The sequence below is a fragment of the Malaya genurostris genome, chromosome 2 (assembly GCF_030247185.1).
Source record: "Malaya genurostris strain Urasoe2022 chromosome 2, Malgen_1.1, whole genome shotgun sequence".
Taxonomy (NCBI): domain Eukaryota; kingdom Metazoa; phylum Arthropoda; class Insecta; order Diptera; family Culicidae; genus Malaya; species Malaya genurostris.
The window spans coordinates 268,924,751-268,947,410 of NC_080571.1; the positions used below are offsets into that span (position 1 = coordinate 268,924,751).

Consider the following 22,660-nt stretch of genomic DNA (forward strand, 5'->3'; position numbering starts at 1 on the left):
ACGCACCAACTTCGGCTATACTGGTTCCAAAAGTACGGCAAATAATAGACAAAAAGTTTGAAATGAGACTCACTCAGTTTTTGTCAGAGATAATTTGATCGATTTCCACAAACAGGCTCAAATAAAAGTTTCTATAGTCTCATACGTTACTGCTCAATTTCATCCGAATCCGATTTCCGGTTCCAGAACTATAGGGTAAAGTGTGTTTCATAATTTAGTGCGACGATGCAAAATAAAGAAATATTCTTATTAACTTGACATAACTGTTTACAAATTGAAAAGGTTATGTTAGTTTATACCCAAAAAAAGTTTCTTATTTTATTCAAGATTGAAAAAAAATTCTTCACAAAATCTTCTAGTGATATATTTGAAAATATAAGATTACATCATATCTCAACGTTTCATTTTTTCAATCTCGGAAATTTCTAAATTTTTCCAGTCGATATTTAAAAAACATTTTTTTGAGGTTACACCAGATCTGGACGTTTCATGCATTTCTAAGATAATCGGCATCAATAAAAATAATTCGGGTTTTTTACGCGGATTTCCGGATTGCACAAAACATTACCGAGAGCATGTCGTTTTGGTTGGTAGTGATGACAAAGCTGTTCACTTATTGATTGTCTCGAAGCCTTTTGAATGCACTTTTTAGAAAAAAATAATTGAAATGAATACTTTCATTACTTCCTAAATACGTCAGTTTTTTTCTTGTGGAATGGACTGTATGAAGTTTTTAACGATTTTTATGGTCCTACTGTAATGAATGAAGGAAAGGTTGGTGTCGTAGTTTCAAAAATCGACAAGCAGATGTTCACGACAAAGAGTGGAGTCGCATGCAAGCCGATGAAATTGTTGTTTTCTGAATACAATCAGATCATCGGTCTACGATGTATCCTGGCTGCTAAGTGTCCTGACCTTGGATGCGCTACAGGTTAGATACCATTGAAAACTTGATCATTTTCTATTGTATTTCTTATGACGATCTTTTTCGAATATGCCTACAGGTTTCCGAAAAAGACTCGAAACAAGACTATTATAGGTTGCAAGTGCTATAAATCTCGAAACGCACTTTTGATCATGAAAATTTGGATCTTAGTGGATTGAAAACTACTACTCATACTGTGGCTGATAATCTGCTTTAAAAACATGGCAGGTAACACGTTTATAGACTTGCCGAGTTTGTCGACGGCGCTACGCATCAGACGCCTCTCCAACTGCATTCTTAATTAGCCTATCACCGCCGTTTCTTAGTCGGAAAATTCAATGATCTAATCAAAAACGGCCGAGGTTTAATTACAAGTCCCATCAAAATCAGTCTCATTTGGACGATTCTCTCGCTTCGCCGCCCTGGCAACGTCCTGATGGAAGCTAAATACACACCCATCCGGATGAATGAATCGACACCCCCGGCTCATCACTTCTAATTAGTGATGTTTGTTCTTCGCTACCATCAGCAGTAGCAGCAGCAGCACCCACACCTCCTGAATGGAGGAACACCGACCGAACGCGGTGGTCAACCGAAAGCTGCTTCTGTTCGCTACCACACAACAACAGGCATCAAGCGTAGTAGAAAGCGCTTGAAGCGCGGAAAAGCCAACAAGTAGTTAACATAATCGCTTGGCATAAATTATCCGAGCACGGCTGGACTCTCCAACTACTGATGCCAAGCGCACACATACACAATTGACCATTATGCGGAGTTCTGAAGACGTGCCGGGGGGTCATCGGGCGAGGCGAAGTCGTAGACGCATTGTAACTGTTGAATACAACGATGCCAACCGAGGTTACGAGTGTTTTTTACTGTGTTCACTATCGCATGAAACCAACTTGAAACAAATTTTCAGCTACACAAGGAGAATCTTTTATACACTGGAGTTTAAAGCATAAAATAAACAACGCAATCGGCGACCGTCTCGAAACTTCCCAAAAACCGAGTTCCAACTCATTAACGATAACTAGGGTACTCTTCCACCGAAGTCGCGCGCGCCCGTTGCTAATAATAATAAACTGAGAAGACGAATCCAACTATCCGTGACGTGACAAACCGTGGAACAAAGTCTGAACTTATGTTTGTGGCCGTAAGGAAGAGTGGGGGGGTGGGGGACCCTACGGCAAGGTGACCAATGTTAATTAAATACAACACATTTCACTCTGGCAACGAGCATGAATGACAAATTCTCCGAATCCGGATTCCGTAAAAGTTGTTCGAGTATTCGAACGTCAGGCGATGCGATGGAAAATCTTTCATTAAAGCGTGCGGTTTGTTCTTTTCGCGGCTCGTGTTGGCATGTCAAGATGATTGGAACAGACCGCGTGAGACGCTCGCTCTCGGGACCTCGGGCTGAATTTGCGCGGTTCATTCATTCTTGGAGGTACGGTCTTGAAGGGACTTGTGAGTGGAGAAGGTTGGTGTGAAATTTTCTCTTGCGCTGATTTGACATGTGAGCAGCTGACATTACATGAGATTCCTACTCAAATGGAATCACTTTTTCGAGCGTGATTGAAATGCGAAGTTTACTGAAGCGAAATGCTGGATATTTGTTCTAGATAATGTGCTAGAATATAGAAAAGAATTTTTCGGCAACTATTTATGGCTCAGACTTAGTTCAAACGGATTTGATGTTTGTTGTTTTCCAGCTGTTCACCTATTGTCATCAAGGAAGTGTCATTTCACAATTGCCTTTGATTATACTGATGAATAAACTTCTCCGAAATGTTAGTGATTGTATTCTTGAGATAAACAAAATCGCAGCACCAATATAATTTATATTATGGTAAGATGGCGACATGATAACAGATTAGTCTTCGAAGGTCTACAGATTTTTAGTAACTCCACGTATATACGGATGCGTTAATGAAATTGATTTGATTTCAACATTAGTAAATGAATATTAGATATGCCAAAACATTGAACGGTTGGGCTCAATTTGTTAAAGTTCGACGATTTTGTGGATTGATTTTCTCGCCCACAAGACTACGAATGGCCTATCGTGCTACCAGCTTTTATAATACGCTGCGTTCAGTGAAATTCAGAGAAATTGAAGAAAATGGAGAACAAAATGTTTCAATCCATTCATATCACTCATATTATTATATGTATATAATATTATATTCTTCCAAATAACTTTCTTTGTCGATTTATCAATTTTTAGTTGGTTTGACGTAAAGTTTGACGTAACTAAGTTCAGTTTTACAATTATTGAGTGGAAACATATATTGTAGATGTGGCGGAAATGGTAAACGCGTATGCACGGATTGCATAAGAACGCAAGTTCAAGCGTAGCTTTTTCCAAAAAAAAAAATCATTTCTGTCAGTTTCTCATTCATTTGGCTTCTTCAATATATGTTTACATCCCGATCACAAGAGAAGAGTTAATGAATACCAATTTCGGCTATTCTTTTTTGGAATACCAGAATAGCTGTATTTGATATTCGTTAGGTTGAATTAGGAGCTAAAATAGCAAAACAAAATACCAAAAATAAAGCCGCCCAAGAGTAAAACAATATCTAATTCAGTTATTTAAAATAGCAAAGTAACACCAAATGAAATTTTGCGGTGGAATAGCAAAATAAGCATTTAATTTGCTTTTGGATTAAATAGCCGAATTAGGTATTCTATAGCTGAATAGCAAATTTGGATATTCTCTTTCATTTCTTCCAAATTTATAGTCAAATTGCATGGTTTTTAAAAAAGCTTTAAATTTATTTATCTTTGTTTAACTTTTAACAAGAATGCAGTCATTATTCTTCAAAATTTCTTTACACTCGAAACAACCATTAGGACATACTGAGTCTGTTGATTTTTAATAATAAATGATCAAATAAATAAATCCAGAAACCCAATTGAAAGAGCATACCTGAAAAAACAAACATGAAATTTTATACAAAGAGAAAAGGATTATTAAAAAATATATACCCACCATTTTAATTTTCACCATCTAGGCGAAATACCTCAAGGTTAAGAAAACAACAGATCAATAATCAAGTAGCCCGCCGAAGATTTGGATTGTTGGCCACCACAATCGCTATGAACTTTGCCACTTTTCTTGCAACTTTGATAGCTGTTCCTGGAGAATCTTTTAAAAAAGTTCTGCGTTCGAAAAGTCGATCTGCAAATACAATTTATATGAAAAAAAAAATCAAAATATAAATAATTATTTACCTTTTATGTACTCAACCTTTTCTGGATCCAGTTTCTCCGGATTACACGCTTCATTGACTTGAGAAGCTTCATTCAAACTCGGTTTACGCTTTCCGCTTGGATTATTCGATTTCTTTCCGGAAACGGTGGCATTGCCTATACCATTCGGCCACAAATAGAACACCAGCTCTTTTACGAATAAATAATCAGAATCCTCCGCAGCTTGCGACACTTTTAGAAGCCACGTTCTATCGGGGTACCCAGGAATCTCTTTTAAAGAAACTTCTCCGGGTTTGTCAATTAATGCTGTTTGCAGCTTCATGTTTAGATTCCGCAACTTCAGGTTATCGTCCTCAAGGTTCGTGATTTTGTCCAATAATTTTGCGATGATTGCTGCGGTAGGATTTACATCGGACACTGCACTCGATTGACCTTTTTCAGCTTCACTGGAGTCCGCTAATTGAATTAGCTCATCTTGTTTCTCCAAATCCTGTCTAGTGTTGTCCACAGCGATCTCCTGGACGCATTCTTCTTCCGAATCAGAACCAATGTTTTTAATTTCTTCATGCATGGTCGTCTTTAATATTTTTGTATTTCGTGTTACCTTTCGCAGTGGATGTCTCGTACGCTTCATACCCAATGTTTTATTTTCTTCTGGCTTGTTCACCGTAACCTAGAAGAAAACTTTTGTTAGGTTATGTTGCATGATATGTGAATATAATCCATCAAATTTCATTAAATACTTACATTTTCTTTCACAAATCCCATATTCACAGTGTTGGCCATTCTCAACATCAACTTTTGGGAATTGGTTTTCCGTGTTTTCCCCATTTTCACCACAAATTGAGTCACAAAAGAAAAACGCGCACGCCATAAGGCTGGAACAACAGTTTTTATGAAATCAGGAATGCCAGTTCTTTTTTTACATCTGAGTGATACTGATTTGGACTTGCTAGCTCAAGATATTTAGTAGAGGTGGACACATTTGTCATTTGTAAAGCTATAAACAATCTCGCGAATTATTTAAATATCTGTATAAAATGTTCAAAACGACGTATGTAACAATGAGAGATTCTCTTTGTTTACTTTCTCTTTTGATTATCACGGCACTCTTAGCAATCCTTCTCTCCAATTATTTACCGATAATATTTACTAAAGCTATCATCTTTTAATCTGCTCTGGAGAAATTACCGAAAAAAGCAGGAATCATTTGCAATAATCGAAAGAGAAAGTGAACAAAGAGAATCTCTCAATGTTACATACGTCGTTTCGAACATTTTATACAGATATGTGTACAGTTACAATTTCTATTACGTTTGACAGTATACTCTTTTTCTCTTTTCGTGGTATTTTTAAGACAAGGGAATTCAAAAAATAATAACAATGGAAATAGTAATAATACTGATAATGATAATGACAATGATAGTAATAGCAATAATGATAATATTGATTATAGAAAAGAATACGAAATAAACAAACAAATATTTTTTTATACTTTTCACCTATGTACACCTCTACATTTGTTGTCTTGATTATTTAGAAAAAGGGTTTCCACCCGCAAGCAGAGATGCCATTTATACAGATTTATCTGTATTATACAAATTTTTACATGCACATACAGATTTCATACAGAATACAGATTTTGTACAGGTTTTTTAAACTTAATACAGATTCATAAAGATTTTTCAACAAAAAAAAGGAAAGAATAAAATAATTTCGTTCGTCTGACCTCTCTTTGGTAGTAGTGACGAGATGAGAGTTTTGTAATCAATCGACGAATCACAAATTGATCTAAAAATCTTTAAATGGTGTTGATAGTTTAAGTTGAGCGCTGAGATCCTACATCAACTCATCAAGCCAATATTTTGAAAGTATACGAAATTGAAATTATGTTTTGTTGATTCCGATTGGTGATGAAAATTTGAAAGCATTTAATGTCGTCGTTGTAGAATGATATGAATATTGAGCACTCATTCATTTTCTCATTATAAAACCATAAATTTTAGGAATAACATTACCTCAACAAATTTTTATTAAAAATATTTCGATTCTATAGTGGATACAGATAAATACATATTTTTCATTTTGGGTAATACAGATTTTCTATGAAAATATCTGGCATCTCTGGTGTAATTGAAAAAGGGTTGCTATAAGAACTTGAAGACCGCTTTTGGCTCCAGGAAATTCGAAAAATTTTCAAAATTTAATTATAAATTTTGCGAGGCATACATTGAGTATTACTCATTTGTTGACAACATTCTAAAGATAGAGCATTTGTGATTTTTTAAATATTGTAGTACGTTCTTACAAATAATACATATGAAAATCTCTAATAAATGTGAATTTTGACAACCAGCTCATTATGTCATCTGCCATGTCACAGTAAAGGACCTAGAAAACTTTTCCCTACAGTGAACGACTGTAATAGTTAAAACTGGGCTTAAAGACAGGAAATATTCAATCCATCATCAACCTAGTTAGGTTCTATAGGTTGATATCGCTATTAAAAATTTTCAAAACTTGGTAGTTTTTCACATTAATGTTTTCAAATAAGAATGAGCATGCCAGTAAATTAGTGATGGCTGTCAAAGGATGACTATCCAACTCATTTTATGAGATTATTTCAAGCTGATATGAAATAAAATTAAATATATTGGTACTACCCCTTCATGGTATACATAGCTTAAAATAACTTGTTTCATAGCTAGAATGAAAAATTGAAAAATTTGCAGAAGCATTTTTTCCAAACTCATCTTTTTCCAAAATTTTTTCCAGCGTTTAATTATAAACTATATTCCAAAGTCAATTCATGATTTCCAATTTTTTTGTCGTGAATACGACTTACTTTACTATGGGGTGCCTTTTCAAAATTTACCCTCTGAGAGAGTGATAAGTTTTTGATCGTGAATATCTCTTGTTGTATCTAACGAATCAACATAATTTTTGCTACATGCCATCGGAAATATGATCACAATTTTATGATAAAATTTTCAGTTGTGTGACATAATCTCAAATAGTTCAAAATTAAACTTTTCTGAAATGTTTGGTATAAACGAGTATCAAAGAGGATAATTCGTATGGCGCGTTTGCCTTTCTCGTATTTTGAAAGCTCATAGCTCAGTGATATGTGGAAGGATTTATATAATCTAACTACCAATATAATCGAAATTTTTCAACTTAAACGTGTATAGCAAAAGCATTGAAGTATTTCAATAGTACACTATTGAAAAACCTATCTCATTTGACCCATGTCAACACCAGCCAATCAGAACGCGTTCTGAGGAAGAGAAGAAAATAGCTGCTGCTGTACAACAAATCGTTCAAGAAAAATGTTCCGAAAAGTGGTGAATATCGTAGTGAGTACCTCAATTTGGTCCGTCTGAATGCTAGAAACGAATCCTTACAGCATATTGATAGTTTCTTTCAATAAATTATGCAAATCTGAAATGAAATAATCAACATTAAAATTCTATACGCGGCTATTTTTATAGCCGTTAGGACAGCCCATTAGTGAAAAAGCTACAAACGAAATCACATAAAAGGAAATCTCTTAACAAAAATTGAATCAGTTTGGATTCTATCGTCACTGCGAGCAGATGTGTTTTGTGTCGCCTGCACAGCTAGTTTCGCTTCCGACAAGAGCGATTACGTCACAGCTGCCAGTAATTTCGATGGATGAAAAAGCAACGTTGGAGAGCATTATAAAAAATCAGCCGTTCTAATGGCTCTAAAAGTTTTCTGAAGAACTATTAGGATTTGTTGTTCGCAAATCGAAAGGAAATATCCTCAGTTTAGTGCAAATCTAGAACTAGATCTAGATTTTTGCACTTTTCGCTGTGTGAAATTCACAGTAATCGAGATCAAGTGAAGCCTTCTTTGTTTTTGCGAAAAATGTGGAAAAGGGGAATGCTTGCATAATTCATACAATTGATCAACTAATTGATATTCGGAAGTGTTAAGGAACATGTCAGTTGTTTTCGTATTCACGACAACCAGTTATGTCTCTGACATTACCCACCCGCCTTTTTATTATCATGACTGGCAACCCTTACTGTATGGGTATACACTGAGCTAAATTCTCATTTTCACATTATATTATATTCTAATGATTTTTTACTATTAGCATTTCAATTGATAGCTACAAAGTGTATTCAACATCATGTTAAATATACAAGATAATCTTATGAAACATGAAACTCTTCGTAACGTTATTTTTACAAGATTTTCATATAACGAATGAAGTTTCCAGTCTGAGTCAAATTTATTGGCGCGCCCTATAACCATTACTAGATATCCACACAACATACATTGAAACAATTCATGAAGCGCATATTATATTCACTTCGAATTAATATAGATAGGTATCTATACCATATGACTAGTTTCATAACATTTATATATAATTTTTGGTGGAGGTCATCCCAGTTCTATATATCAGTTAAATAGATCAAATGCTTGCTATTTTATTGAATAAGTTATACATATAAGATTCAAATTAATAAAAATGCTGGGAAAATGGTGCTTAAGGGAATCAAAAACAATAAAAATAATTGTCTTATCAAACTATTGTTATATTTTTCGCATGTGAAGAGTTTCATAATGAAAATTTATTGTTATATTTCAACTACACTTACTTCTTTGGAACTGGCTGATTTCATCGGATATTTACTGTTACCAGACGAATCAGATGCACAACGAATCGGAAACTACTTCTTTTATCGAGGATTTGAGCTATACTAGTCGTTAGTTTTGCGAAGGAGAATTAGGATCCCGAAACTATAATTAAATAAGTTAAATCCTCTTACTGGACAGACAGAGTGATGAGACGTACCGGGTATTTATTTCATAATCCGTTAGGGCATATCCTTGAACGAAATTGAATGAAATATTAAATATTAAATTATATTGGCTTAAGTTTTATTGACTTTTCGCATAACTTGTATATGGTATTTTTATCAATATCATAAAGATTATGAAGATACAAAATTTATTGAACATCATTTAGATTCATAAGTGATAAGTTGTCATATGTCTTTTGTGAAATACCATCTGCGTACGATTCATAAGACATATCCAATGAATATAAATTATGTAACGAGTTAAGTTTCATCGTATTTTTATATACATTATATGGGATATTCTTATAACTTTCATTATGGTAACGTCTATTTAGGTTTAACGTACACTTTAAATAAAGATTATAAGTTTGCATATAACTTCTATAAATTATATTCTGCATATGATTCATATGACAAATCTAATGATTATAAATAAGATTTTCATTTCAGTGTAGGTTTTGGATGCAGGTTAAATACACGGTGTAGAATGAACTGGTGATAACATTTTTGTGTTAGTGCGTAAACATCTGCCGTTGCAGGCTCATCGTCTAGATACAATAACAGTTTTTATTTCATTTCTATCATGTTGGAAATATTTGAACACATAAATGAAAACTTCATACCAGAAAACACCACTTTGTAATTCAGCAATAAAGCTCTGAGCCACATTTTATTCCGAGGCAAGCCATATAGAATTTCGTGAGAAAATTAAAAACGCATTCAGAAAAGACTTATGTGATCACCAGTACATTCTACTTGGTGGGTTAAATACCATGCATAGGCACAATTCTTTTTTTTTTTTTGAATAAATGAAGTATGGGATTTGAAAACAAGTTTGTGTAAAGTGAACAATTTTTTTAGCTTACATTTGATTTGCTTTTTATATGATGTCTCGAAGAAGACGTTATGATTATTTGTCGGTTTCTATGCTTGGAAAGAAGTACGAAACAAAGGTAAACAGAATACAGATTCATGTACCTGCACCATTATTTTGCATTCCGATCGAGTTCATATTATTTCGATCGAATGCGAAATTTGCATTCAGCAATTCGTTCTTCTAATGTTGTTTTTATAAGGAACTCGAGCGAAATACAGAATGGAAATTTTACATTTGATCAAAATATACAGAATCGGAATGATAAGTTTACTAAAATTTTTCAGCGTAAAAAACCGGCACGTCGGTCACAAGGCAATTTAGATAAAGAACATGTATATTTGAACGAATTTGAAGACCGAATCTCTCCAGAACTGACAGCAGTGCCAAGGAGTGTTTTTGCGTCGACAAATGAAACAGCCAACCAATCGTTGAATCCCAATATTCGGCAAGATGAAGATAATTTAAACCACGATTCATTTCAACTTTTTAATCAATTTGTGAGAATAGAGACACAAAATGCTGATGAGTTAAACAGTACAGTTGACAGTGAAATACCCAATGGAATACAACACAATGGTGAAAATATCGATGAATCAGGCAACATTAACGATTGGAATGATTTTTTTAATGTTTGTCAATATGGTATGCTCAAAGTACTTTCGGTAATTTGATTATTTTTTTAGGTGTTTTCGAAGAAGAATCATTCACAATTTCGAGTGAATTCGGATATAATTATAGCCGAAATTTTGTTCTTGGTTGTGAACTACTACGTTCGTCATAACTTGTCACAAGATGCACTAGAAGATTTATTGAAAATGCTAAATGTTATTAGTGGAACAAAATGCTTCCCTGAAAATTTTGAAACATTCGCGTCTCAGTTCCGTAATAACCCATATGATGCCAAACGTGTTTATTTTTGTACATTCTGTCAATATGATTTTGGAACAAACCTACCCAAGAAAGGAACATTATGCCCTATTTGTAAATCACAAGGACATGATTTTTTCGTAACTATACCTATTGAGCCACAACTTCGTGAAATGGTACTAAAATATAGCCTGGAAATTGAGCAGCATTCCATGGAAATCGAAAATAAGAATATTTGTGATATTAATCGAGGACGCGTAGCAAGGCGTTTAATGAAAGAGCATCCGGAGAAACATCTCACGTTAAGTTCTAATACTGATGGTGCAGCGTCTCGAAAGAGTACGACAAAAAAAAACACTTTATCCGGTTTTCGTTACACTTAACAATCTCCCGCCAGTACTTAGATTCAACAAACACAACCTTTTAATTGCTGCACTTTGGTTATCAAAGGAAGAACCCAACCTTAATTTACTCTACAAATATTTTTGCATAGAATTAAGAATACTAAAGAAAGGTATCTCGATCGGTAATCAAAACTATACAGTCAGTCTTCTACAAAATTGCGTGGATTCTGTGGCAAGATGTAAAGTTTTGTGTATGAAGCAATATAATGGAGATTACGGATGCACAATGTGTCTGCATCCCGGAAAAGCTACTGATGCAAGCCCAATAAGATATTATCCAAGTCAACGGTATCCCAAACGTGACGATGCGACCACTAGAAAAATGATGGATGAAGTTCAATTTACAGGTCAAGAAGTGCATGGAATATTAAATAAATCAGTTTTCGTGGCTCTGCCTGAATTCGATATCATAATAAGTCACCCTCCAGATTATATGCACGCAGTTCTTCTGGGGGTTATGAAACAGTTATGGGCAAGTCTAACTGAAAGTGAAAATCATAAAGCTCCATTTTACGTAGGACTTCGTATGAAAGATATTGAGAAACGTTTTCTCTCCTTCCGACCTCCAAGCTCATTCCCGAGGTATCCACGTTCATTGAATCAAGTAAAAAAATTCAAAGCAAACGAATGGGAAGCCATGTTATTACATTATATATATCCTAGTTTATATAAAATTCTTCCTGACCATTTATTGAACCATATTATGCTTTTATCATCTACAATATTTTTATTATTGGATCCAAATTTGTCTGAGGAAATGATTAATTGGTGCGATAAAAAGCTTAAACTTTTTGGTTGCCAATTTGAGGCTATTTATGGAATAGGACGAATGACTTACAACGTTCATTTGATGTCTCATTTAGCAGAAACTGTTCGAAATCTTGGAGCATTGTATAACTCATCATTGTTTCCTTATGAATCAGGTAACACAGACATGTAACATCAGTAACTAAATATTAACCATCTTTGTTTAACATTTTCAGGAAACGGAATGCTATTGAAATTTTGCAGTGGCAACAACAAACCTGTTCTTCAAATCGAAAAAAAATATTACTTGAATAAACTTTGTCAAAACAGCAGGGTGCCTCAAGATTCGGTCATTAAGCAGTGGGTTCAGTCTATATGGTTCAAGAAACATTCTATAGTTCAGTATAATCCTCAAAAAATATTTACTGTGAATAATTCTACCCTCTTCGATAATGATGTAACACAACGTCATTTCAGCTATCATTCTAGACTGTACTACAATCGCTTAAATTTGTGCACAAAAGCTGCTTGCTCAGATCTCAAATATGATGATTCATGGATTTGGATCAACAGTAATTTTTTTCGTATTCATGCTATTCTATGCGATCAAGCAAATATAATTTATATACTTGGCCAAAAGTTGGATACTATTAGTTTGTTTCCTAATATGTATTCCTATACTTTCACGGATGAAGTTAGAATTATGAAAGTTACGGATTCTTTAAAGCAATGTATTAGTATGAAAGTTGAAACTAACGGTGAATACATGAGATTCATTTCGATATGCAAAAAGCAAACACAAGTTGATTAAAAAGAACTTTTAATAAATAATGTATCATTCTTCAGATGCTATTCTTGTTAAAAAGTTAGATTGAAATGAAATGCCTTGTGTTCCTGCAGGTTACATCAAATGAAAATAACAATACAAAATAATTGGAAACCCAAATATGTTTACATGTATTACTAGCCAATTAAATGCCGTTATTATATGCCCTAAACCGAAACCTATGCTGTGAACCTTTTATTTCATCTAATCTTTATCCGATTAATAATCCCGCGTTAAAACGCATTAAATCGAATGGAATCTCATACTTTTTGATTAGATAATACTTTTTGATTAGATAATAACAAAAGAAGAACTAAACGAGCTCTTATACCAGATCGAGCAATTGGTTTACTATTAATAGCAATTCAATCAAAATATATGAATACCAATATAATAGTTCGTTATGCTATGATAACAAATTATGCTGTTCTTATGATACTGGGTTGCTATTCCCTTCTGATCGGGATATACTCATTGTAAAACTGAACTTTATTCGATTCTTGAAAGATAATAGAAAAGTTTGTTTGTGCATCAACTAGTATAACCTACAAAACGAAAAAGATCTCAGATCGGTTCGGCGATCTCCAAGGATACGAAATGAGTTCAACTATTGCAGGTAGTTTCGCAACCGGTATAATCGGTCGAAGTCGGTATGGCCAACAACTAACATGACATCCAAACTCTATTAGTTTTTAATAAAATTTAGAAGATTTTTTACGATTTTGTTTGGGAACCCAAGACTTTTGTTGAAACCTAAGTTTGTGAACCGTCTACTGATAATGACTACCGATTGATATTGTTGTTGTCCATCGACCAGTATTTTTATTAGATCCGTATGTATTCATTTTCCCACTAGCGTGATCATTTCTATGTTAGGGGGAATAAAACAATTGTTTTTTTCGATATTTTGGATAACTGGCTTTTTTAAAAAATTCATAACTTGGTATCCACTAAACCGATTTTTTCAATTTTTGGATTGTTGTCTGGAAATGCTAAGAGTCTCCAAGAAAAAAAAAACGTTGTTAGATAAAGTGGGAGTTTTGTGGTTGATAACAATTACAATTGACCTTTTCAATCACATAACTCCAACATTATCATTTCTACGTATTTTTTCTATAAACTATTCACATTTCTTGACAATATATCCAGATGCAAAACGATTTTCTCGTGGAATTGCTGATTTTTTTACGTGTTTTCCTTCGCCGCATTAATTGACGAAATAACATTTTTAACACTCTTCTCTCTTTTATTTCGGAACCGGCAATCGGATCCGGATGAAATTCAAGAGTTTCGTATGAGACCACAGGAGCTTTCAATTGAACCCTAGTTTGTGAAAATCGGTCAAGCCATTCCCGAGGAAACAGTGAGTGAGATTAGTTGACACACACAGACATTGCTCACCTCGACGAGCTAAGTCAAATTGTGGGGGAGCGTGTTCGGCTACCGGCACCCTTTTATTTTAAGCACATAACTTCTGCCTTAGTGCACATTATGTGAACATCTATACATCAATGGAAAGCTAAAGTCTCTAGCTAACAACTGATTAAGAACCTAAGTTGATTCATTTGATTGAAAAAAGTTATTATCAATAAATAAATTTTGACCATTTCAAAAAAGGTATTCGGTTACCGGCACCCCAAGAAATTTAACTGAAAATGGAAAAACATAAGTATTCAATATAAGTATAAGTTTATTCAAAGGAAAAACAGCTTTTTTTCATTTTGGAAGCGTTTTGGAAAAAGTTTTCATTGTCTGATGGTGACTTCGCCTTGGCTCTCTTGGTCGATGATTTGGATCGTGGCGCCTTTGGTGTTGATTTGGCCGGTCTTCCACGTTTTTTCTTAGTCGGAGCATCTGCAGCAGCTAAATGTTTGGCCGAAACTTTGGCTTACTTTGTCTCGACAGCAGCCTGCATATCACTGACAATTTTTCAGTATTTGTCGAAAAAAATGGGGTGGTGGTAACCGAAATGGGTAGACATTTTGAAAATGACAAAACAAATCTTTGGTGCGAAAATTTTGATAGCATCCGGTATTAAATCACGAAATAGATCGATTTCACCTTATAAATATTTAATCTACTCGCCTTTCCGATTGATGCTCTTCAATTTATGATACTATAAAAACAAGTCAGAAAAAAACTTTTGTGTTGATTTTCACGCAATTAAAACATCGTAACTGTCAAAAGTTACGGTGGGGTGCCGGCAACCGAACACCTTCCCTTATATAAAACTCGGTGCTCCGAGTCTCGGTTCAAGAGTAGGTTCTCACAGTATAGCTTTTCTATATGAGAAAGGCAAAACGAATTTCTTGTGTAAATAAACTACGTATTCAATTAATACTCTGCAAATAAACAATGATGATTTCATAGATTTTATCCAGTCTCTGCTTCAAGCAAATCAAGCTTTATTGACTGGCATGCGAAATGTAAACGTGGTCGTGCAAATACCGATGATGCACGACGTTCAGGGCGCCCAAAACAAGCTGTTGTTCCGATGATCGTTCCATAGGTTCCAGAAGAAGTTCAAAAGTGAAGTTGCAGGAGATATCGTAAAGATATCAAATATAGGTGTATTCACAATATGAATATACTCAAATATGAGGAAATGTTTTCGAAAAGTGGGTTCCACGCTTGCTCACAGCTGATTAAATGCACCGTATCACAAGCCAATCGTTACGAATTAAAATTCAAATTGCTATCGCATCCACCGTATTCACCAAATTTAGCCCCCTGAGACAATTTTCTGTTCTTTGATTCACTAAAGATACCTACTGGAACGATATTTGCATCGATGAATAAGGACATCGCTTAGACTGAAGCGTTTTTTTTAAACTAAGGAGAAATCATGGCATAAAAATTGTGTAGAAAGATTGGAAAGCTGTTGGAACAATTGTATTGATTTTCAAGGAAAATGCATTGAAAAAAATAAAATCGAAATTTGTAAGAAACGTGTTGTTTTCTTTGTCAAGCTGGACATTTTTCGACCAAAGTGTTATAATTTGATGAAAATTCAGGTCTGCTAGATCTAATATTTTGCCAATTAATTCGATGAGTATGTGAAAAACCATTGTGTTAAATTTATTGAGTGTTGAAATCGAAGAAGGCATTCATCAATTGGAAGAATGAACAATTCATAACTTTCTGGCTATTAGTTTTCTGAACGTTTAGAGGTAACTCGGCAAATCCGATGATAGTAAGAGTGGAAATTTGTTTTCTCTGGTATACGAAATGGTGCTCGTGTATAACGTATGTATTGAGAGAAATTTATTCCTTCTTACTTGACCTCCGGAAGCGAAAGTATCCAACTCCATTCGCTACACATACGAGGTTCAACGGGTAACATGGTAACTGAACAGTACTTATTGACTAAGAGCTATGAGCTTCTAAGAGCAGGTTTCAAAACAGTTTTCAATCACCTTTTACGTTCAGTTCCCGCGATCTCTAGAAACAACGGATTAACATTTCTTCCCTTCCTCAGTAGCACAGCCTTAGGTCTTGGCCGGAGTCGTTATGAATCATGGAATGGAAAGTTTTTAGTGAGTGTGCATGCACAGTGAAAATGATTTGCTTCTCCCAAGCATCTTTTTTTCATTCATTGTGCATTTTCACTTATTCGGTCAATTACGAAGGGCAACTACGGGCGGTCTACTTCTGCTTGATTTTAATTGATTGATTTGTTCTGCTTTCCAAGCTGACGTTAAAAGTCTTTAAAATTATCATAATAAATCCATTTTTTGCAAATGTTATTAGGGCGCAATAATAGAATACTTCTATGCCGCTCCAGCACCGTCGCTCGACATCTTCCAGTTTCAAGTCGTACGGATAGGATACCGCCAGCCTGTTGGCCAAACTTTAGTATTCCAAGGCGCAGGCAAATGGCGTCTTGTGTCTGAGCCAATACTGCACCAAATCCTGCTTGCGTGTCTTGCACCGATTCTGAAGAACCAAACCACGAGACCATCATGTTGGTCTTTAACACCAAAATTTTTCTTTTCGAACCCTTTGAACCATGCCCGACTCGTCGAATATCTTCCGCTGAATGAATTAATGATAAAATGGAGCCATTTACCTAAAAAACTTTACGCATAGAATTGCATAAAAAATTATTGTTGAAATGTTATTGACAGATGTCCAAGGTTTTGATATAAACAAACGGTTGCTGTCAAAAAGCAGCCTTGTAGTCTCTCTTTTCATTTAGTAATTTACATAAAGATCCATACATTATTTCGTTGGTTTCGACGAAAAGTCAAGTAATTTGAATGAAAACTTGCGGAAAAGTATATACAGAGGCACTCTACCGGAATGGTAGAACTCGAACCACATCCAGAGTAGCTCAATTGATAGAACGTTTACACCATCAGGTTTGCTTGTCTAAATTTTATCACTTCGGTAGGTTGTCATAGTTTTTTTCAAATGTTTTCATAGTCAAAATTTCGTTCATTTTCAGTGCGTATTTCGTTGCGTAACGACAAAAAGATATCAAGAAATCATTTTACTGTTCATACTTACTTGGATCAATACAATCCAATCCATAAAATTTCTCATTTGGTTTATTACATGCAAAGGGTTCCCGAGTTAGCTCTGACTGACAGGGAAGGTGTTAACGAATCCCGTCGCTTGGTAACACCTCTCCTTCCCACCAGTTATTCGTTCTGGCTTTCTTTTTATTCCAGCCCCCATCGAGAGAACGATTCCAGAAAGGGCCACTCTAAACACGAAAACTCGATTTCCTGTACCAGTTCTTCAACTTCAACTTAAATAGTTAATGCCTGAACGAGTAAGTGAATAAATGATTGAATGAATGAATGAATGAACGAACCCGCACGAGTACTGTTTAAAGTTCCCGCTCCTTTGGCCAGCGTTTTGGTCAAACTTTGCAAATGCACTTTGTTAGTGAGCTTCTCAGTTCTGATCCTGACTGCAGGATGCACACTTGAGAAGTTCTTTCAGAATTTACCGGTGGCCGTTTGCTTTTGTTTCGGGAAAGGCTTCGTTCGATTCGTTCGCTTGCTTATTATTTTTTTTTCAGTTTCATCAGCTCGAAGAAGGAAATCTATTGTTTTACTCGATGACGGAGTTATGATTTTTCCGAAGCCATGCAAAATGTTTGCACAGGAAGTGAGTGACGTTGGCTAGCGTATTTCACACCTTTAGAGACAATGCGTCGCTTCGGATTGAACGGCGGACCATGCTTCAAACCATGAGAAGAGCACCGATTCGATTAACGACGAAACCGCAGGAGTTAAAAGTGCGGATAGAAAAAAAAACAAACGAGAAATCAGGTGCATATATTCTCAAGTTTCATGCCAAGAAACAATCACCAACCGAATAATAGCGTAGTTGTTGTTCTTTCGTTTTGAAGAATAATCAAAGTGGAGCAGTTTTTTTCCTTATACAATGGATGTTCGGAAGGAAAGGTATCACTCATTCAGACTAGGCTGATTCACGAAATAAGAGACTTTTGAGACTATCCGTCGTTTTCTTTACGGTTTTAAATGAATCATTTGGGAAACTAACCGCAGCTTTGAACTCAATAGTCTGAAAAACTGATTTTCGCCGAATCGATGATGCGACCCATCTCGAATTTCATTTCTCTCTGTTCAAGAGATTTTTTGAGGGAACAATAAGTTTTTCGACGGGCCTTGTATTGTAATGTACTTTCTTTTGAAGTTTAGTTGGATGATCGATTTCATGAACTGGAATCGTAAATTTTATTTGATAAAGGTATTCGAAGTTTTTATCCATCAATTTAAAAACCTTTATTCATTGTTCGCATCGATCTGCGAAATTATGTTTCAACTGCCGATTGCACAGCAAGCTTTGTATATTCTGCTGGAATAAACAAACGACCTGTTTCAATTCACCGAGTGGTGTAATGGTGCCTTTCTCATAAGCGTATGTTACTCTGGGATTTTTAAAAAAACTTTTGCTCGATCCTAGAAAGAAAACAAATCATCATCAAATACCGTCAACAAATCATAATCATCACATAACCATTGCACGGTAGTTGCTACGATCCCCCAGATATCAAGAAATCTTCCAAGTTAAGTCTCGAACATATGATAACTGATTTGTAGTACCAGCTCCCTGTGTATTGAACCGCCGATCCGGTGGTTTTTCATTTGTGGTGCACAGAGTAGAGATGTTCAATAGGTCGATCGCAGTTTCATTTGATCGTTGGGATTTTAGAACCTCAAATGTGTACTTATTTTGATTATTATTCTATTTATTTTTGAGTATTTCGTACATTTATCTCAACTTCACTTATATGACGAATTGAGTTTTTTATATCCTGTAACTCCGGCATTATTATTATTACTTTATTACAGACTGCTACAGTGTAAACTTTTTGTAAAATTAGCTTTTTGTTTCTGAGATAGGTTGTTCAAAGTGGGACATGTTATTTTCGCCGCGGGAAACTTAAACTTTGGTTCTTGTAGTCAATTGGGTTGTCTCTTCATGTGTTTTCAGATGCAAGGTAGTTTAGTTGGCAAAACAACAACCGGATAGGAGCTAGCTAGGGTTCGAGTCCCGTCTCTACGGTAAAATTCTCGCGGTATTCATTACATAATTGCATTCGTATGTAATTTTTTCAATCCGTTTTCCAAAACTAAAACAAATAGAAATTTGTGGTTTATTATTTACTGCGATAAGCAACATTCAAATGGAATATATTAGGTTTTCATTAAACTTCAGTTCTCATCAAACTGCTACTCCGGAACCGAAAGTCGAGTTGGAATAAAATTCGATAGAATGTCAAGGAATCATTAGGTATTTAGGATTACTTTCACAGAGGAGCGCGTGTCGCCGGGCCCACGGTCTTAGAGGCGCTTGGCGAGACCCACCGAGCAAAAAAGGTCATTTAGTTAGTAATGGGCATACGAATCATTCGTTCCCCTAAGCCCAATAAAACGTAAAAGTGGAGCTGAGTGTGAATCAAAGTTAAATGTGAGAAAATTGCAATGCACAGTTTTTAAATGTTTTTCACAGTTTATCCTATAATTCTAGAAGGGAAACTTAATTTGAGTAAACCGGTCAAGCGGTCTCTGAGGAAATCGAAGATTTTTTGCCTTTCTCTACTCTCGACTTCCGAACGGAGCTTCGGAGACTCATAGTGCTATTTACAATTCGACTCATTTCGACGAGATCTAAATATATGTGTATGTGTGTATGCATGTATATGTGTATGTATGTGCAGTTTTCGAGAATATTTTTACCGCTCAATTTGCACAGAGAAGTCTCATCCAATTTCAACAAGTTTAGACTCTATTGAAAGCTACTATTGGGCCATTGATCAAGTTCGGAGATCAAATGACTGTGAATTCTGATTCCGGAGATATGATGGTATAAGTGACGTAACCGACAAAACGCGTTACTTTTTCTGTACAATTTTCTCAGAGATGGCACAACCGATTTTAACAATCTTAGGCTTGTTGATTGAATTGAAATAATCAATTTCGAAAGACTATGACTCGTTTTGAACATACTATTAGGCTATATGATAATCTCACAATACTAATGACCGAGGGTAGAATCTTACAAATCCCTAATGAGACTATTAAAATGGCAAGGCCTTTCATTTTAATTGAAATCTTTCTTTGTAAATTGGTCTCGCGGTTTCTTAGCATGAAAAAATGGAGTACACTTTATTTTTATGATACAATACATGCTAACTCTTTTACTCTGGAACTAGAGGTTTAATACAGATAAAATTGAATAACAGGCTATGGCACTATAAGGCCTTCTATGTAAATCTAAGCTTATGGAAGTAGACAAGCGGTCTTTTAGAACATGGAATGCATTTTTATCTTTATTCAAAAGCAGACTTTGTACCATAGAACCTTTCAGTTGTTGAACCAGTTACTCTGGAACCGGTAGTCAAATCAAAGTAAAATTTTTATAGCATACTGTGACACTATAAGACCTTTCATTTCAACTGAGTTCATGGAAATTAGTTTGACGATTTCTAAGCATGAGAAATCGAGTACATTTTATTTTAATAATCTTGGACATTTTACCCTGTTACTCCGGAACCGAAAGTCGGATCAAGATGAAATTAAATTGCGGGCTATGGCACTATAAGACCATTCATTTGAATCATAGCATTTGGAACACGGTCAAGCAGTTTCAAAGAAGATTTGTTTTTTGTCGTTTATTTATACTCGGTTTTCACCTAATACCATTGTTAATTCCATTTTTACACTTTTTACCCTGTTACACCGGGACTGGATGTCCTATTTGGATGAAATTTGCTGTGACCGAAAGACTTGTCATTAGCATCTATGTTTGTGCAAATCGGTCTAGCAGTCTCTGTTAAAATCAAATGCACTTACTATTTTTTGCACAGTTTACGTCTTTGGGACTTGAGACCGCGTAACTTCGGGAATTCGCGTAGAAAAAAAACCCGCAAATTGAAGAATTTTTTTATGCCAAATGTTTTAGATGAAACGTCCAGATCTGGTGTAACCTCAAAAAACTGTTTGAAAACAATCAGAAATTTTCTAAGTGTCACAGAGTTGACTTAAAAAAAAAGTTCGGGATAACATCAGATCTCGACGTTTCATATATTTCGAAGACAAAACTTCAGAAATCCACGAGAAAAAAAAATGCGTAACTTCGGAAATTAGCGAAAAAAAAACCGCATGAAAAAACCGTGTGAAAAAAGACCTCAGTGCACACTGAAAAAAAATTGCGTTTTTAATTTAATTTCGATAAATAATCTTAAGAATTTACTGTCTCAAAAATTAGAACAAGACGAAACGCATAGAAAATAAAAATCGGTAATGTGGCCAAAGCACAAAACAAAACAATGCCAAACATTACACGGCCAGTAACAGTCGGAAAACCCGTTTTTGTTACCACTTTAATAAAGAAAAACCATTGTTATCGAACACTTTTGTTCATCATTTTATTGAGATTCAGTAACAAACTATGCATTGCACAATGTAGTAATCTTCGAAATTAAAACTGATTGATGTTAGTTCTAAGATTGAATAATTTATTCGAACATTTGATTTGAGTTTCATATATCATTCGAATCGGCTCGACGAATACGCGTGTATTTGTATGTAACATTCTTTTGCTCTTAGCTTTCTCGAAGATGGCAGAACCAAGGATGGCTTTTATCGTATCAAAGAACGTTCACTGGCAACTCTTCAACGATTGAATCAGTGCCATCAAAGAGAGTTGGAAATCATCGCAACAACAAAAACCCGGCATGGCTCATTTAACATAGAATCGACACCAGTGCGAGAGCGAATTTCTCTCGATGACATTTCTGAGAATCAAAGGTTAGCACGCTGCTGTGGGGATCTTCTCTGAAGCAACAAACGGTCGCTTATTCTCGTTTTGCGATCCGATTCTATACAGGCAGTTGATAATTGCGATAGAATCATTTTACTATTGCCGCGTATTCTAACTACATATGTGCATATAATCTTTGTATAAGTTGTGTCTATGAAAATGTATGTGAATGCTCCACACAAGGGTTTTGAAATATTGCAACCTAGTATGAGAATCATCAAGTTGAATCATCGACTCGATTTTCTGCGATAATTGTCATCTTGCGATTGGGAAATTCCACACAGCAACGATCATTATCAGACTGTAATTTTTTTAAGGGCCGTGAAATACTCAGAGTATGAAGTGGAACGAAGGAATGTAGAAAAATTCTCTCGCGGTCCATGCATTGAGAGACTCGAGTTCTTGTAGCATCTTCTACCGGATTGAAAATGTTGTATACAATATAGATAGCAATATAGCAGCTTCTGTCAAATTTTCGGCAATCACTAACACTGGGCAGAACCAGTTTTCATAAACCAAGCTCTAAATTATAGGTCTTATGTTCCTACACAAAAATCCTAAAGTTTATTTGAATATGACATCCGGGTGATTGGCGCAAAAATATGAAAATAAGTAAAGACATTGCACTTTGGTGCCAAACCAAAGAGTTCGACAAGT

At 35.2% G+C, this 22,660-nt stretch overlaps 3 protein-coding genes across 4 annotated transcripts in view; 1 reads left to right on the forward strand and 2 right to left on the reverse strand.

Annotated features, from left to right (window-relative positions):
* Window positions 1-22,660, reverse strand: part of LOC131429956 (tyrosine-protein kinase Dnt) — a 291,002-nt gene that overhangs the window by 36,008 nt on the left and 232,334 nt on the right. The gene's annotated exons all lie outside the window — the stretch shown is intronic.
* LOC131429958 (uncharacterized) lies at window positions 3,561-5,479 on the reverse strand. The gene is made up of 4 exons (XM_058594503.1): window positions 4,889-5,479; window positions 4,163-4,814; window positions 3,921-4,109; window positions 3,561-3,857 (listed from the first exon to the last, which is right to left on the reverse strand). The coding sequence occupies exons 1-3, from the start codon at window positions 4,970-4,972 to the stop codon at window positions 3,982-3,984; spliced, it is 864 nt and encodes a 287-aa protein (XP_058450486.1). The 5' UTR covers window positions 4,973-5,479; the 3' UTR covers window positions 3,561-3,857; window positions 3,921-3,981.
* On the forward strand, window positions 9,762-12,878 carry LOC131429957 (uncharacterized). 2 transcript variants are annotated; one of them, XM_058594501.1, is made up of 4 exons: window positions 9,763-9,932; window positions 10,141-10,485; window positions 10,540-12,050; window positions 12,111-12,878. In XM_058594501.1, the coding sequence occupies exons 3-4, from the start codon at window positions 11,042-11,044 to the stop codon at window positions 12,683-12,685; spliced, it is 1,584 nt and encodes a 527-aa protein (XP_058450484.1). In that variant the 5' UTR covers window positions 9,763-9,932; window positions 10,141-10,485; window positions 10,540-11,041; the 3' UTR covers window positions 12,686-12,878. The 2 variants fall into 2 exon arrangements, with proteins under 2 accessions (XP_058450485.1, XP_058450484.1); XM_058594502.1 differs by having other exon boundaries at window positions 9,762-9,932; window positions 10,540-12,878.